This window comes from Hemitrygon akajei, chromosome 20 (genome assembly GCF_048418815.1).
Source record: "Hemitrygon akajei chromosome 20, sHemAka1.3, whole genome shotgun sequence".
In the NCBI taxonomy this organism is placed as follows: Eukaryota; Metazoa; Chordata; class Chondrichthyes; order Myliobatiformes; family Dasyatidae; genus Hemitrygon; species Hemitrygon akajei.
Window position 1 is genome coordinate 60,493,669 of NC_133143.1, and position 18,849 is coordinate 60,512,517.

Genomic DNA, 18,849 nt, shown 5'->3' on the forward strand with positions numbered 1-18,849 from the left:
ATGGGACTTAGAAATGTTTTAGCTCTCTTATTTCTCGCTCTGATTACAGCCTGGGTCACAATTTATTTCATCTATATTTTATGTTACTTTTTTAATGATAGTGTACAAAATTTGCTTACTTAAACTAAAAATATTATCCTTTAACTGTCATGTCACTGAATCTTATTTGTTCTCATTTTGAGTATTTAGTCAAAGATTTGGATGGCGTGGTGGAGAAATGTCTCTACCAAAGGAGATATAAGGTGCTTCTTCCCTCCGCTAGCCTGCAGGTCACCCTTGGGCAAGGTGTAACCCCTGCTTAGCCCCTTCCCCCCGATCAAGGTGACATGAATGAAGCCACGGGAGCAGGTGGTGGATGGTCGTTTGAGCGGCTGGTGCACATCACAAGTCCTGGTGGTCACAAGACCACTAACACCAGGCAGACAATCTCTGAAGAGTACTGAGAATGGTTGGGCTCACCCTTCTTGAAAGGATACTGCCCAGAAGAAGGCAACGGCAAACCATTTCTGTAGAAAAATTTGCCAAGAACAAACATGGTCATGAGACCATGATCGCCCACGTCATACGTCACGGCACATAATGATGATGATGAATCAAAAATGAGAGGCTTCCAAGACCCTTTATGCCTTCTTTCCTTTCTGTACACCAAATGCAGCTTCAGATACCTTTCAGTCTAAATTTCCCTCCTCCCCTGAGTTTTGTCTTTGTGCCTCATGTGCTAGATCTTTTCAGAGTAATGGAAGAGTTCCTCGTGAAGGCACTATCAAATCCTGATCCCAGCAATTTTGAATTCGGACAATCAAACATAAAATGATCCAGTTCCTCGTAAGTTTTCAGATAACGTGAATGTGATACAGTATTTATCTTCAATCAAATGCAATCGAGATTCAAGATTTAATTTTATTTTATGTAAAGATACAGTACAGTAACAGACCCTTCAAGCTGAATTAGCCCATGCCTCCTAATTACACCCATGTGACCAATTAGTCTACTAACCCGTATGCCTTCAGGATGTGGGAGGAAACTTGAGGAATCCAATGCAGTTACAGGAAGGATGGCCTTTGGAAAGTCACTCAATCACAGAGAGAACATACAAGATGGTGGCGGCAATTGAACCCAGGTCGCTGGTGCTGTAAAGCACTATGCTACAGGGCCGCACAGAGTGCAGTTTTGCTATGACCGGGAACTGAATGTGTGATAAATAGGTGAGAATTCTACCACTGAGCCACCAGTGTAAGATCGTTCTCCTTTACACTCGCGTACTGGAGAATGAAAATATACAAAGTAGTTGTTACTCCAGATCTAATGCAGCATAAGGAAAAACACAAGAAGCATAAAAAACACAATATAAATATAAAGGTAATCCTATACAACGCCGTGTGCAAGCAACTGTTGAATGTGGCTGTGTATACATGTGGTTAACTTGTATACATAGACTGATTGTATATGCATAAACTGACATCAGGTGGAGTACCTGAACAAAAGGTGACTGACAAGAAATGATAGCATGACAAAGTGACTCTTGGCAAGAGAAACGCTTCTTGGTAGCAGCAGGACATACAAAACACAATAGTACAGTGACTATAGATATGAGGTATGGAGTAAAGTAGGTGCAAAGTGTCACATAGACTGCCTGTGTTTGGATTTATGAATTTGAGGCAGGATGCGAACTATGGGTGATTGACTTTCAAATGTGATTGTCTGATGCTTGTCCTGTTTGGTATCATTTCACTTCTCTGTCAACGTCAGTGTGGAGGATTACAGTGTTTTTTACTTTGTTGAACAGGTGGTGAAGTTTTCTAGGACCTTTGAGCTGATGTCTCCACTGTGTTGTGTTGAGAGCCATATCAGGTGAGGAAGATAACTAATTTTGTACTTGCATATCAGGTTTTTATTGATATCTTTATCACACTTGTGAGAAACCAGTTGGAAAACAATGCATCTTTATTTATTTTATAGGGACATAAGTTGGGATGGGTTTTACCACATGGGCAATACAATCTAATTTTGATATAGATACTGCAAAAAGGTACTTAAATGGTTTTGAAGTGCATCCTAATTTTGCATTTGGTCTCTTCGTAATCATGCAGAACATTGTAAGGAATGCTTTGAGTCAGGCTGGTGGTAGTGAAGAGAATCTTTTATGTTCAATTGCTTTCAAGTTCCACCTTTAACGTATTGTATATCTGTAGCAAATCTAAAGTGATTTTACACAAAGAATAGAACATTAGACAAAGGAGCAGAATTAGGCAATTTGGCCCATTGAGTCTGCTCCACCATTTCATCATGGCTGATTTACAGTATTATACATCTCAACCCCATTCTCTTGCCTTCTCCCTGTAACTTTGACATACTTACTAATCAAGTACTAATCAACTTCAACCTTAAATATAACCAGTGACTTGGCCTCCACAGCTGTCTGTGGCAATGAATTCCACACGTTCACCGCCCTCTGGCTAAAGAAATTCCTCCCCATCTCTGTTCTTATGGGATGTTCTTCTACTCTGCGGCTGTGCCCCTCTATTGGAATGGTTCTTTCTACGTCCACTAGGCCTTTCAGTATTCCGTAGTTTACAATGAGATCTGCTCCTCACACTTCTAAATTCCAATGTGGCCTGGTCCAGAGACATCCAATGTTCCTCATACAATAACCCTTTCTTTCCTAGGATCATTCTCGTAAATCTCCTCTGCAGCATCACCAATGCCAGCACATCTTTTCTTAGATATGGGGCCCAGCATATACTTAGTCCCAACATATTCCTCTGCAAATCAAAATGCAGTGCCCATTATGTTCAACAGTCCATTGGAGACATGCTGAATGACAGGTGCTGATGAATCTTTCTTTTATTTATTGCAAAGAGGCCGTCCTCAGAAGTAACAAACACGAGGAAATCTGCAGATGCTGGAAATTCAAACAACAACACACCCAAAATGCTGGTGGAACACAGCAGGCTAGGCAGCATCTATAGGGAGAAGCGATGTCGACGTTTCGGGCCGAGACCCTCAGAGGTCTTGTCTTTAAAGTTATGTTGAGGGAGCAAAACTGTCCTACAAATATGTAGTGTCAATATACTAATGGTTATGTTACAGGTGGTACTCAGGGTAGTGCATGGGCCTATATCATGCTACAGACAAGAAACAAAGTGGACCTGTATCTAGTTGTTGGACACAGTCTATTGGTTAAGAATTCAGATTTAGAGTGCAACACATGGTGGAGTTTCAAGGAGCAAGAGACATTTGAATCTCAGATAAAATAGGTGGTGTCGTGGATATTGTAGGTTATGAAATACTACAGGGATATCTTGAAAACCCAAGTAAGTGGGCCAAGGAATGGCAAATGGAGTTTAATCCAAATAAGTGCAGTGTTGCAAGTCAGATCAAGGTAGGTCTCTGGTGATGTAGCACAGAGGCACCTTAGAGAGCAAGTACATGGCTCACTGAGAGCAGAGTCACAGGTAAACAGGTGATGAGGGAGGCTTTTGACATGCTGGTCTCTATCAGTCAGGGCATAGAGTAGACCACAGGACATAAGAGCGGAATTATGCTATTTGGCCCATCAAGTCTGCTTCAGCATTTGACCATGGCCAAATTATTATCCTTCTTAACCTCATTCTCCTGCACTCTCCCTGTAACCTTTGCCACCTTTAATAATCAAGAACCTATCCATGTCCTCTTTAAAAATTTCAGAAACTGCTGATGTTCACAGACTTTAGAGTTTACGGAGAATTATGCGAAAAGCAAAAGCATCCTGTGAGCAGGATTTCTGAGGGTGAAGTGCCTTGTTAATGAAAGAGGTCAGAGGAGAATGGTCAGACTGGTTTAAACTACCAGGAAATAACCATGTGTTAGAACAGAGGTGTGTACAAGAGCATCCCTGAATGGACACCACATCAAATCTTGAAGGGATGGGCTTCAGCAGCAGAAGACCACAACCGTCCAGTCAGTGGCAACTTTATTAGGTACAGGAGGTACATACTAAAGTGGCCTCTGATTGTAGGTTGCCAATCCTTGGATCCTGTCAGTTGCCCGAATTTTACAGAGATGGTTGAACCCTTTTTTTCCTCTGAAGAGGAGATGCAGGGTTTCAAATTGTAATTGGTTTCAAGGCAACTTGGATTGTCTGTGAGATTTCTTATTCATGCAGGTGAAATCCTAATGTTGATATGAATTAAATCCTTGTCAAAGCTAGCAGGGAGAAATTATCCTGCTCTGGTTGGCTGATCAACAACAGGATTGCGGAGCTGGTTGCATCAACAGGTCTTCCAGTGAATATCAGTGATGTCTATCAGGACCCTCGCTTTGACACTGAGGTAAGAGAGAATTATATATATAACTGTGCAAATAAAAATCCCACACTCACAAACCTAACTGCACCATGATTCTCTAGTCTGCCATTACATGAAGTCTTCTGCAATATTTTTCCTGCCCAGAAGCAAATTTCAACAGGATCTGTCCACCCTTGACTGTTGCCACACGCAAAACACAAAACTCAAATCCTCCCTCTCTATGTGGAAAGTGGAGCGCTTGATCTGCTTTCAACACTGTTAACTGCAGGAAAAATGCAAGCTGAGGGATCCTTTTATAAACTTTTTTTTTTTATGAGGTTATTCCAGAGAGTGGGAAAATAAAAGATTCTGCAGATATTGGAAATCCAGTAAAACAAACACAATATTCTGGAGGAACTCTGCAGGCCAGGCAGCATCTTTGGGGAGGAAGAACAGTTGATGTTTTAGGCTGACCAGAGGAATAACCAGTCAACATTTCAGACCGAGACCCTTCATCAATCCTGACGAAGGGTCTCGGTCCGAAATGTTGACTTGTTATTCCTCTCTGTCGATGCTGCCTAACCTGCTGAGTTCCTCCAGAATTTTTGTGTGTGGGGAAAACTTGATGTTTAAATCATAAGAAAAGCTTCCAAAGCGGACCACGAAGGTTAGTCCCTCCCTACTGTAGTGGGCACAGAGTAGCATAGTATTGCAGGCCTTCACATCTAAGGCAGCATGACTGAATTCACACAGGGAATAATGCACAGAAAAATTGCAAAGGAGATTGTTGTAAGGAGGCAGGTAGGTATATCTGAAATGGGTTTGAATAGGTGGGCACGGAGGGGAGAGGGTGGAGAGGGAGAGTGGGGGTGACAACAGGAAGGTAGATGGAGATGAGGAGATATATATGGCAGTGAGGGAGGGAGCAAGAGAGGCAGAAAGAGAGGAAGAAAGAGAAAGAGAGATAGAGAAAGAAGAAAAAGAGACAGAGAGAGAGAGGGAGTGATAGAGAGGGACAGAGAGAGAGAGAGTGGGAGATAAAGAAAGAAAGAAAGAGAGTCAGAGAGGGAGAGGGAGAGGGGGTGGGGAGAGAGAGAGAGAGAGAGAGAGAGAGAGAGAGAGAGAGAGAGAGAGAGAGAGAGGAGAGAGAGAGAGAAAATAAAACTGTCAGGCCAACTCTCACACCATTTTCTCTCCCTCCATTTGACTCTACCCCTCCTCCTCCTCCTCACTCCTTTCCCATCCCTACCCGTCTACATCGCTCACCTTAACACCAGTGGGTCCCTTTCACCCCGCAGAACTCTCGCCGGACTCTCACTCCTCCCCGATCCTGAGTACATCGCTCTCTTCACCCCTTGTCCCGTAAACCTCTCCCCTTTCCTGCTGTGCTTTGGACTAAGGGATGGCAGGAGTCCTGAGCATTGGCAAGGCAGATCAGGGAGGAGATCACATCACAGCTGGCATTGAGGCAGCACGAGGGAGGGTTCAGGCTTGAGGCTAACACCATTTTGGGTGCCACCTGGAGTTGTTGTGTGATGCATGTTGCACCTGCTTGTATTTGGATCATCAACATATGCACTGGATTGTTATCCTGAGGTCTTTACTTTTGTACAATTATTTTATCTCTTAAGGGGAAGATTGATTTAATTCAGTTAAAAGTAAGTATTGCCTGAATCAGTTCATCCTTGATAGACATCGTATATATGATAAACAAAATGTTAATTTAGTATTCCGTTTAGGGTTTGTTCACATCTTAAAAACCAAAAGGTTCTAGTATGTACACTCAGAGGCCACTTTATTAGGTACACTTATACACCTGCTCGTTAATGCAAATATCTAATCAGCCAATCATGGGCAGTAGCTCAATGCATAAAAGCATGTAGTCATGGTCAAGAGGTTTGGTTGTTGTTCGGCCCAAACATCAGAATGGGGAAGAAATGCAATCTTAGTGACTTTGGCCGTGGAATGATTATTGGTGCCAGACAGGGTGGTTTGAGTATCTCAGAAACTGCTGATCTCCTGGGATTTAGAGTTTGCAGAGAATGGTGCAAAAAAACTAAAAACATCCAGTGAGCAGCAAGTCCTGTGGGCAAAAATGCCTTGTTAATGAGAGAGGTCAGAAGAGAATGGCCAGACTGGGTCAAGCTGACAGGATGGCGACAGAAACAGTAAACCGTGCCTTATAACAGTGGTGTGCAGACGAGCATCTTTGAATACAGAGCACATTGAACCTTGAAGTGGTTGGGCTACAGCCCCTGAACACCACATTGGGTACTAATCTGTACCTTTATAGAGTGGCCACTGAGTGTATAATACCTTTACCCATTTTGCAAAAGAAAGAAGCAAGTGACAAGCTGGGTCCAAATGTTCTGTCTTTGGCCTTTTTTTTAATCCCAAAAGTGTGGGGGATGAAATTTCATGAATGTGTGAATATAGTGAAATGTTTTGTCCCTAATAAAATTCGCTTGTAAACTCCACTAAATAGAATGAACAAGACTGGCACTCGTTAGAATTAATTGTTGGAAGATCACCCATTCTATTCAGGAATCTGCTCGTCAGATTCGAGCCTTCAGAGTAAAGCGTTTCCAGGTTGTATAAAATAATGCAAGAGAAAACCTGACTAATTATCATGCCTTCAATCATTGTGTAATGTCTCCGTTTAAAACCATCTTCCTTTTGTTAAAAACTAGATTAGTAGGACATTTAAGGGGTGTTGTATTACAATCTGCAAGATTAATGCCTTTTATTAATCCATGTGTCGATGGACAAGGCCTCTTACTCGTGGGTCTCAGGAGAAAATGTAGCAATCACTTCAGATCCAGCCATTCAAGGCAATAACATAGCTCCAGAATTGCAGACTAGTAGCTATAAATTATGTTAATTACAAGGGCAGAATTGTCATTATTATATTATACTAAAAATGAAGTACGCCATTGGTTGGATGGGGTTACTTCACTGTTCAGTTTTATTGTTAGTTTAATATTGTGGTACGGTTTATGTTGTCTGTTGTTAATAAAGATTAGCTTTATTTGTCATAGAACGTAAAACAGTACAGCCCATCTAAAAAGCAAATCAAAAGTCCCCCAAAACTAACCCCTCCTACCTACACCATGTCCATAGTCCTCCATCTTCCTTACATCCATATGCCTATCCAAACGTCTCTTAAAAGCCTCCGATGTACTTGTGTCTACCACCATACTAGACAGTGTGTTCCAGGCAGACAGACAGACATACTTTATTGATCCTGAGGGAAATTGGGTTTCGTTACAGCCGCGCCAACCAGGAATAGTGTAGAAATATAGCAATATAAAACCATAAATAATTAAATAATAATAAGTTAATCATGCCATGTGGAAATAAGTCCAGCACCAGCCTATTGGCTCAGGGTGTCTGACACTCCGAGGGAGGAGTTGTAAAGTTTAATGGCCACAGGCAGGAATGACTTCCTACGACGCTCAGTGTTACATCTCGATGGAATGAGTCTCTGGCTGAACGTACTCCTGTGCCTAACCGGCTCATTATGGAGTGGATGGGAGTCATTGTCCAAGATGGCATGCAGCTTGGACAGCATCCAGCACTCTGAGGAAATAACTTACCTCTCACATCCCCCTTGATCCTACCCCTCTCACCTTCAACGTATGCCCTCTGGTTTTAGACATTTCAACCCTGGGAAGCATTCTTCCTGTCTATGTCACACACATATCAAAGCAAACCGTGAAATGTGTTGCTTGCATCATTGACCAACGCCTGTGGATGTGCTGGGGACAGCTTGCAAGTGTCACCATGCTTCTGGCACTAACGTAGCACGCCGACAGTTCGCTAATTCTAAACTGTACATCTTTGGAATGTGGGAGGTAACTGGAGCATCAGCAGGAACCCTACTCGAGCTGTTAGCGTAATACTTAAGAGCAAAACTCAAATAATACTTCTGAATGGGTTTAGTCTTAAACAAAATTAAAAATACCAAATGGCATATTCCTATTACCTCTCATGATGTAGTTTACTCCGTTTCTTAACTTTGAGTGAGAGAGTGGATACTGTACAACTGTTTGGGTCATGGTTTCTTGTCCGTCTATTTCATTTTTGTAGCCTCCACAAGCGACATGTGAGTGTGGGAAATAAAGAGGTGGTGCGATTCTTTAAGCTACCAATTGTAAGGCACTTCACTGGCATATTGGGCTTTGTTATTTGGGTTAATTATCCAATACAGCGACCTGATGGGGAACTTCTTCACTCAGAGGATAGTGTGAGTGTGGAATGAGCTGCCAGAGGAAGTGGTGGATATGTGGGTTCAATTTCAACATTTAAAAGAAGTTGGGATAAGAACATGGATGGGAGAGGTATGGAGGACTATGGTCTGGGTGCAGCTCAATGGGATTTGGCAGAATAAGAGTTCAGCATGGACTAAATGGGCCGAAGGGCCTGCTTCTGGGCTGTAGTTCTCTATAACTCTATAGCAGCTTTCTCTATTGCATTTCCTTTCCTGAATTTCATTTCTTCTATTGCGAAAACCATAAAAGCAGAAGAAATAGGAACAGAAATAGGCTATTCAGCCCATCAAGTTTGCTCCATCATTTCATTATGGTTGATTTATTATCCCTCTCAACCCCATCCTCCTGCCTTCTCACCCTTTGACATCCTGACTAATCAGGAACCTGTTGACCTCTGCTTTAAACATATCCTATGACTTGGCCTCTACAACCATCTGTGGCAATGAATTCCACAGATTCTGCCTAAAGAACTTCCCGTCTCTGTTCTAAAGGGACATTTGATTCTGAGGCTTCACCCTCTGGTCTTAAACCCTCCTACTATTGGAAACATCCTCTCCACGTCCTCTCCAACCACCAAATTTCACAAGTACACGATGTACTGTGGAGAGAATTCTGACCGGCCGAATCACCATCTGGTATGGGGAAGGGGGGAGGGGGCTACTGCACAGGATCGAAGGAAGTTGGAGAGAGTGGTGAAATTAGCTCCATCATGGACAGTAGCCTCAGTAGTATCCAGGACATCTTTAAGGAGCGATGCCTCAAAGCATCCATCATTAAGGACCATCACCACCGAGGACATGCCCTCTGCCGACTGTTACCATCAGGAAGGAGGTACAGAAGCCTGAAGGCACACACTCAGTGATTCCGGCTTCATTCCCTCTGCCATCCGATTTCTGAATAGACATTGAAACCTTGAACATTACCTCACTACTTTGTTATATAGGGTTTTGCACTACTTATTTCATTTAATTATTGGATAAACATATATTTACTGTAAAGCACAGTTTTTTCCTATATTATTATGTATTGCATTGTACTGCTGCTGCAAAGATAGTGGACTTCACCACATAGTCGATGATATTAAACCTGATTCTGATTCTACAAAATTGTGCATTGGCTCATGTGATCGAGGAAAAAAAAGTTTACAGTATGAAGAATAAAACAGGAAATATAAATTAATGAACGGGAAATAAAATGGAGATTAGGAATACAGATGTGATTAAAAGAAAGGGGAGGTAAAGGGGATGAGTACATAAAATAAAAATAAAATAACTTTTGTGCTTTTTATACTACCCAGCTTTAATTTTCTTCTGAAATAATGATGCTGGAAAGTTGTGAAATTAATTTTTCAGTGTCAGAGAGGTTGTTCAATGATAATTATCACTTACTCCAGGCAATTCATCGTTACGGGGATTGGGTTGCATTCCTAGGAAACTGTCTGTACCGATGTAATGTTTCGTCATCCGCACATGCATCAAGAAATGTAAATTGAAAAAACAATTTGTGTTGATTTACTGAGTTTTTTCCATGTAACTTATCTTCTGTATCTCATATTTTTGGGTAGTGATTTGTGGGTTTTGAAGGGATGAATTTCTGTTCCCTGAATAGCCATAACACAGGACTTATCTGTCCACTAATGCCTGACTGTAGCCACTTGAACTCTTCCTCAGTCATTTTAAATGCAGAATTGCTGGACAAGCACAGCAGTTTATGCTGTGACGGCCATTTTCAATGCAGGGAATATCGAAGTTTTCACTATGGAAAAGCAGGTTATCTTTAACAAGCAACCTCTGATATTCTGCATGTGTAAGCCTTCAATCTAGAAGTTGCTGTCAGCTTTATCCTAAAGAAAGAATAAATGGTAATAGCTATCATTATTAATATAGCAATATCTGGGCCATTCTGTCAGCAAATCTGACTGACTTTATAAATTAATAACAATAAATTGACGTTTTAAATCAAAATGACCTCGATGATATGTATTAAATTATGATTAGTCCTGTTGCTTGGATAAATGGCTTTAACCTTTACTTTGGTCTAATCTTTAATTTGAAGTTAATTAAATTAATTTGTCATAAGATTATTAATTTCAGTTTCTATCCAGTCTAATATTTAGATCTATTTCTGTGACTGTACTTGGGTGTCCAGGCCATTTGAAAAATGTACTACTATTTAATTTGTCTGCCAATCAGACAACCTCAGTTAATTGTTATTGTTCAGATAAATGCTAACCCTTCTGTACTGTTATGGAAATTTTGACAGACTGAGCACATTTTGGTCAACTAAACCTCTGCTGCTACCAACTAGAACTTGTAGCTACAAGAAACTGCACATAAGATGCCTCTTGAACACAGTGACTATCTGATTCTACCGTCTCTTCTGGCAGAACATTCCAGATATTCAGATTCAGGTTTATTTATCACATATATATCGAAACGACTCAGAGCTAGTTTGAACTGAGCTGAACTGAATGTGCCTGGACTGGTTTGTTGAATCGTGGTTTGGTGTTTTATTTTCTGCGTTTTATGCTCTCTTTTGATGTTTGCACAATTTGTTCTTTTTTTTGGTGCATTTGGGTGTTTGATGGTTGTCTTTGAATGGTTTTCTTTGTTTCATGGCTGTCTATGGAAAGACAGATCTCAAGGTTGCATACTGCATACGTCCTTTGATAATAAATGTACTTTGAATTTGAATTTGAAACATACAGTGAATTGTGCCATTCCCATTAACAACAAGTTTGTGCTGGGGGGCAGCCCACTAACGTGGCCACACACTCTAGCGCCAACATAGCACGTCCAGAACACATCCAACGACAAAACAAGCCACGTTCCTCTCTCCCACCCACATACACATACACAGTCCTCTAACCGAGACCCTTCATCAGGACTGGAAAGGAAAGGAGAAGTAGCCAGAATAGGAAGGTGGGAGGGGGCAGGTGAAGGAGTACGAGCTAGAAGGTGATTGGTCAACCCAGGTGAGGGGGAATCCAGGTGAGGTCGGTGGGGGTGGATGAAGAGAGAAACTGGGAGGAAAAGGTGAAGAGCTGATGAAGGAGGAATCGGGTGGGAGAGGAGAGTGGACCATGGGAGAAAGGAAAGGAGGAGGGGAACCAGAGGGAGAGGTTCAGGAGAAGAGAAGAGGTAAGGGGGAGCCAGAGTCGGGAGTAGAGAAGGAGGGGCAGGGGAAGAAACTACCCAATGTTTGTGAAATTGATGTTCATGCTGTCATTTTGGAGGCTATCCAGGCAGAATATGGCGTGTTGCTCTTTCAATCTGAGAGTGCCTCAACATGGCAGTAGGGGAGGCCATGGACCATGGAATGAGAATGGGGAGAAGAATTAAAATGGTTGTCCACTGGGACATCCTCCCTTTTGCTTACCGCCACTCTATTGCAGATGGCCCCAACAGCAGCTATCCAGCCTACACCCACTATCCTTTTCAGCAATTTAAAGCAGGCTTGTTCTCTGACTTTTTCCAATTCCAAAATAGGTAATTGACTTCAAGCATTAACTTTATTTCTCTTCCACAGATGCTTCCTGATCTGCCCTTTGTCTGTCATTTAAGAGTTCCATCGTGTCCATAATCTTGCTTCCAGATTCGCAAAAATACGACATGTGCTGTTCTTGTACCATCTGCTCCTTGGAGGGACACACACATGAGGGATATTTCAGAACTGTTTTCCCAATGCCTTGTTTTTTCCCCTCTTTTTGTTGCGGCTCCTAGCAACTTACATATCCACGAGGGGGAGGAAAAAGATGTTTATTGGTATTGGTTTATTATTGTCTCATACATCAAGATACAGTGGAAAGCTTGCCTTACAAATTGTTCATACAGATCAAATCATTACCCAGTGCATTGAGAGAGAATAAGGTAAATCAATAACAATGCAGAATAAAGCTACCGACAAGTGTAGTGCAGGTAAACGATGACGTGCGAGATCATAATGAGGTAAGCTGTGAGGCGAAGAGACCTTCTTATCATACAATAGGTCTATTCAAGAATCTGATCACAGTGAGATGGAACTTGTCCTTGTCCTTGTGCTTTTAAGCTTTTGTATCGAGAGAGAGAGAGAGAGAGAGAGAGAGAGAGAGAGAGAGAGAGAGAGAGAGAAAGAGAGATTTCTCCCCTGCCTGATTTGTAACAAAGTACTTCATTTTTAAGACGTATCCACAATATTTATTCTGATGTTTCATCTTGCGTAAATGCAGACAGAACAGTTCAAAACGCATATCATTGTTGACCATCTTGAGAAAAGATATAACATGTGGCTTGTCATGATTTACTGTTTTGTTAAATGGTTAGATTTCCTATGCTTTCAAGTCAAAATCATGGAATGAATTGCACACTTCATAAGTCCATCTTTCAAGTTTTTAATGTGAAAAGTCTGTTAAAACTCTGCATGTGTTAGGCTGATCCAGGCTTGAACACATCCACAAATCCTGCCATTTCATGGCAATTTAATATTGGCTTCCACTCAAATTGTTACTTAGTACAGTACTGTGCAAAAGTCTTAGGCACCCTAGCTATGTACAGTATTTATAAAGGTATTCACCCCCCCCCCCCCCCGCGGAAGGTTTCATGTTTTACTGTTTTACAACATTGAATCACTGTGAATTTAATTTGGCTTTTTTGACACTGAACAACACAAAAAGGCTCTTCTGTGTCAATGTGAAAACAGATCTCTACAAAGTGATTTAAATTAATTACAAATATAAAACTCAAAATAATTGCAGAAGTATTCACCTCCTTCAGGTCAGTATTTAGTAGATACATCTTTGGCAGCAATTACAGCCTTGAGTCTGTGTGGAAAGGACTTTGTCAGCTTTGCACATCTGGACACTGCAATTTTTCCTAATTCGTCTTCACAATGCTGCTCAAGCTCTGTCAGATTGCAAGGGGATCGTGAGTGAACAGCCCTTTTCAAGTTATCCACAAACTTTCAGTTGGATTGGGGCCTGGACTCTGACTTGGCTCTCCAGGATATTAACTTTGTTGTTTTTAAGCCATTCCAGTGTAGCTTTGGCTTTATGCTTAGGATCATTGTCTTGCTGGAAAACAAATCTTCTCCCTAGTTGCAACTCTCTTGCAGACTGCATCTGGTTTTGCTCCAGGATTTCCCTGTATTTTGCTGTATTTATTTTACACTCTACCTTCACAAGCCTTCCAGGGCCTGCTGCAGAGAAGCATCCCCACAGCGTGATGCAGCCACCATCATGTGTCACGATATGGTGTGTTCTTGATGATGTGCAGTGTTTGGCTTATGCCAAAGATAGCGTTTAGTCTGACGGCCAAAAAGCTCAATTTTGAACCCAGCTGATTTCAGAGTCTCCCACGTGCCTTCTGGCAAAATCTAGCTGAGATTTCTTTTGAGGTTTTTTCCACAGCGTATTTCTCTTTGCCCCTCTCCCATAAAGCTGCGACTGGTGAAGCACCCGGGCAACAGTTGTTGTATGTGCAGACTCTCCCATCTCAGCCACTGAAGCTTGTAACTCCTCTTGAGTTGTTAAAGGTCTCTTGGTAGCCTCCCTCACTAGACCCCTTCTTAGTTTTTGAGGACAGCCTGCTCCGGGTAGATTTGTGGCTGGACTGTATTCTTTCCATTTCTTGATGATTGACTTAACTGTACTCCAAGGGATATTCAGTGACTTGGAAATTTTCCTGAACCCATCTCTTGAGTTGTGCTTTTCAATAACCTCTTTGCAGAGTTGCTTGGAGAGTTGTTTTGTCTTCATTGTGTAGTTTTCGCCAGGATACTGACTCACCAGCAACTGGACCTACCGGATACTGGTGTATTTTTATCAAAATCAATTGAAACACTTTGACTGCACACAGGTCTCTAAAACAGATCTCCAGTTAACTAATTATATGACTTCTAAAACCAGTTGGCTGCACCAGTGATGATTTGGTGTGTCATATTAAAGGGGGGGGGGTGAATACTTATGCAATCAATTATTTTGTGTTTTATATTTGTAATTGTAATTGACTTAGATCACATTGCAGAGATCTTTTTTCACTTTGACACCGAAGAGCCTTCTTCTGTTAATCAGTGTCAAAAAAGCCAAATTAAATCCACTGTGATTCAATGTTGTACAACAATAAAACATGAAACCTTCCAAGGGGGTGAATACTTTTTATAGGCATTGTACATAGCTAGGGTGCCTACGACTTTTGCACAGTACTGTAGTAGTTTTATGTATTGCACTGTCCTGTTGCCACACAAAAAAATCATGACATATGTGGGTGATGATAAACCTGATTCTGATATGGGTCTCTATTGTGGACTGAGAGTGGGAAGGGGGCAGGGAGAGGGGAATCGTGGTTGGGAAAAGGGGAAAGGAGAGGGGAGAGAGTGGGAAGCACCAGAGCGGCATACGGTAATGATCAATAAATCAATTGTTTGGAATCAAATAACCTAACCTGGTGTCTCAGGGCTCGATGTGTCTGCACCCATGCCACCTCCCCCCCACACACACCAGGCACTCCTTCTCTGCCACCTGTCCCACACCCCTCCCACGGCACTCCGCCCTCACCATTCCCAATATCCTTTACTCCTGCCAGATTAACAAACTCACTCTCTGCTCCACATTGACAAATACAGTTCTGTGCAAAAGTCTTACCCCTACCTACATATATGTGACTAAGACCTTTGCACTGTACAGTACATGACAAAATATTTCTTAGAGAACATTGATACTAAGTATTGTATTTCCCGATGACATACATTCAGAAAATTATCAGTATTTATCTCTCTAGCATTTCATTAATACGATCAGAATATATTGATTTTTTAATTCTTGCTAATTAACTGAGTGTGAGGTTCAATACTACATTACCAACTGATCATTTATCTGCTTATTATGAATATGATTAATTGATATTTGTAGGTAGGTTTTTAATATATCAGAATCAGATTTAATGTCACTGGCATATGTTGTGAAATTTGTTGATGTGACAGCAGTACGTTGCAATACATAAATACTAAATTATTTTAAAAAGGTAAATTAAATAAATAGTGCAAAAAGAGAAAAAAAAATAGTGAGGTGGTGTTCGTGGGTTCAACGTCCATTCAGAAATCAGATGGCAGAGGGGAAAAAGCTGACCCTGAGTCATTGAGTGTGTGCCTTCCGGCTCCTGTACCTCCTCCCTGATGGCAGCAATGAGAAGGGGATAATCTCCTGGGTTATGGGGGCCCTTAACGATGGATGCTGCCTTTTTTGAGGCACCGCTCCTTGAAATCCTGGGTGCTAGGGAGTCTACCGCCCATGATGGATCTGACTGAGTTTAGAACTTTCTGCAGCTTACTTTGGTCCTGTGCAGGGTCCCCCCCCCCCCCCTCCCCACTCCTCCCCCACCTCCCAGTGACGCAGCCAGTTAGAATGCTCTTCACAGTACATCTGCGGAAGTTTGCAAGTGTGCTTGGTGCCGCACCAAATCTCTTGTTGTGCCTTCTTTGTAATTGCTTCAAGATTTTGGGTCCAGAAGAGATCCTCAGAGATGTTGACACTCAGTAACTATATAACAGCATGATAGTCATTGCAAAGATAAAAGATGGCAGGAGTCAGGTAGACTGATAGAGACTGTTGTTTCAATGCCATGTATAAAAGTTGGAACCTATCAGCTTAACAGTTGGGAGAAGCCTTGTATATATGTTACACCATTAATAAAACTAAATAATTCATTCTACAAACATAGACAACATTTTAGACAATAGACAATAGGTGCAGAAGTAGACCATTCAGCCCTTCGAGCCTGCATCGCCATTCTGAGATCATGGCTGATCATCTACTATCAATACCCGGTTCCTGCCTTGTCCCCATATCCCTTGGTTCCTCTATCCATAAGATACCTATCTAGCTCCTTCTTGAAAGCATCCAGAGAATTGGCCTCCACTGCCTTCCGAGGCAGTGCATTCCAGACCCCCACAACTCTCTGGAAGAAGAAGTTTATCCTTAACTCTGTCCTAAATGACCTACCCCTTATTCTCAAACCATGCCCTCTGGTACTGGACTCTCCCAGCATCTGGAACTTATTTCCTGCCTCTATCTTGTCCAATCCCTTAATAATCCCTTTTGTTTTGTTGTGCTTGGTAGTTTAGTTTTTTTCAGTTTGAACTTCTGTCCATATTTGCAATGCTCTTAGGATGAGAATGGGTGTGATGATGTTCAATTGGTGATGACCGAGTTCCATTTAGGTCTGCACTTTCAGGATAATATGACAGAAAATGTGTCTGGCCATGGAAGGTTGGAAATTTAGATGCTAATCTCAGAATTGAATAAAACTCTTTTTATGAAATTGACAAAATCATTCAACCTGCAGGCGATCTGAAAGCTGGTAATGAGTTACCAAGTGGTAAGACTTTTGGTCATTTATTGCAGTAGGCTGGAGTTTGCAGGAGCAAGAATTTACTTCTATTTCATCCTGTGTCTTTGTATTGAGGGAGACAGTGAGAGAATTCATTGTCAGATCATACATAGGCAGAGGCAAAGGGAAGAAAATTAAGGAGCAAATTTAAAACTAAATGTGTTTCATTTATGGAATCTTCCATGACACTTTACCACCTGAAGGAATGAGATTCCACACATTTAATCGATCACCTTTTATTCCTGAGAAGTTTATTGGTAGTCATTAATAATCACAGTATTAGAAGGATATATCTGATATAAATTACTAGATTTAATATTAATTGAGGCATTTAAGATTAAGATTAGCTTTATTTAAATAAAGTTAATCTCTTTATCTTTATTTGTCGTATGTACATCAAAACATAGAAACATTCAATGAAATGCATCATCTGTGTTAACGAAAGACCCAGTCCAAGGATATGCTGGAGTCAGGCATTGCCACTCTTCCAGTGCCAAGGTAGCATATCCACAGTTTACTGACTCTAACCCGCGTGCCTTTGGAATGTGGGAGGAAATCAGATTACCCAGGAGAAACCCATTTGGTCTCGGGGAGAACGTACAAACTCCTTACAGACAGCAGCAGGAATTGATCACGAATCACTGGTGCTGTGAAGCATTACACTAACTACTTTTCTACCGTACACCCCTAGTTTTATAGCTCACCGTACTATACTTCTAAGAAATTCGGGGATGGTTAAGCACAAGATATTCTACAAATCGGTTGGTCACACAAGTCATCCAGTAACTTAGGCTTAACAATTTATGGCATATATTTTCCTTATCACAGGTTGCTTCTGGTTGTTTATTAATGCCAGAGAGTACCATTCACATCCATTTTTTTAGAAGCTTCCATACCCTTATGAATCCCTGGTATTTTAATTGGGTTGAGGTCCCCCAGATTGGATGTCGTAATTTTGGTGAAAAGTCAGTAAAAGGACAGAGTGAGACAGAAAGAGCCTCTTTCCTGTTGACCATCAACTTGAATTATGCCAGCCAGCTGAGGGATTTGTAGGTAAAGTATATCCTTATGATGATGTTTCTTATCATAGAGAATCTAGGACTAGACGGCACAGCCTCAATACAAGGGTGTCCCTTTAGAATAGAGGTGAGGAGGAATTTCTTAAGCCAAAGAGTGGTGAATCTGTGGAATTCTGTGGCTGTGGAGGCCAAGACATTTGGTATATTTAAAGTGGAGGGTGCAACGTATATTTAATGAACAAGGGTGTCAAAGTTTACAGGGAGAAGGTAAGAGGATGATAAATCAGCCATGATGGAATGGTGGAGCAGATTCAGTGGGTTTAATGGCCTAATTCTGCTCTTGTGTCTTATGTCTTTCTTCTGAATAATGCACAACTTGTAAGGTTTAATTTTCAAGAACTTCTGTAAATCTATATTTTCTTCCTAATCGGAAAGTTATTCAGTGGCAGGTTGGCTCAATCTAATGTGAGAGCCAGCTTAAGGATTAGCTAAAAGCATAAAAGGAGACAATGTGATGGCACCAAAGCAGCATTATCTGTGTCGCTGAATTTCAAAGTTTAAATGTACGTTCTGCCGTAAAAGCTACAGAGCCTGAGTCAGTCAGGGCACAACTGTAAATCTAGAAATTAATAGCTAAGGAATGAATCTCCCCTTACAATGAATCAATGTGCTTTGAAAGCATCTACCAGATGCTCAGCACTGAAATATTGTGTACAAGTAAATGTATTTGACATGTTGTTTTATTATGTGCAGAACAATTTGTACCCGGAAAGAACTACAAAGAGAAAAATAAATCAGGTCACCATCGTAACAGTGGTTTATCAGCATCCAGTGTTTAAAGGCTTAGTTTCGGATTTTCACATTTGCTTAATGTAAAGCTGAACCTCCTCGCCCATCGTGGGTGCCACGAGAGTGCGGAGTTTAATTTATAGAC

General features: G+C 41.4%; 1 protein-coding gene across 3 annotated transcripts in view; it reads left to right on the top strand.

The window, feature by feature from the left end:
- Nucleotides 1-18,849, top strand: part of pde11al (phosphodiesterase 11a, like) — a 256,526-nt gene that overhangs the window by 95,033 nt on the left and 142,644 nt on the right. For 2 of the 3 annotated variants that reach the window (XM_073024412.1, XM_073024414.1), the window contains exons 5-6: nucleotides 1,787-1,851; nucleotides 4,190-4,310. The exons of the other annotated variant lie outside the window; for it this stretch is intronic. In XM_073024412.1, coding sequence (XP_072880513.1) covers nucleotides 1,787-1,851; nucleotides 4,190-4,310 — 186 coding nt within the window. The remainder of the gene's footprint in view (nucleotides 1-1,786; nucleotides 1,852-4,189; nucleotides 4,311-18,849) is intronic. 3 annotated transcript variants of the gene reach the window in all.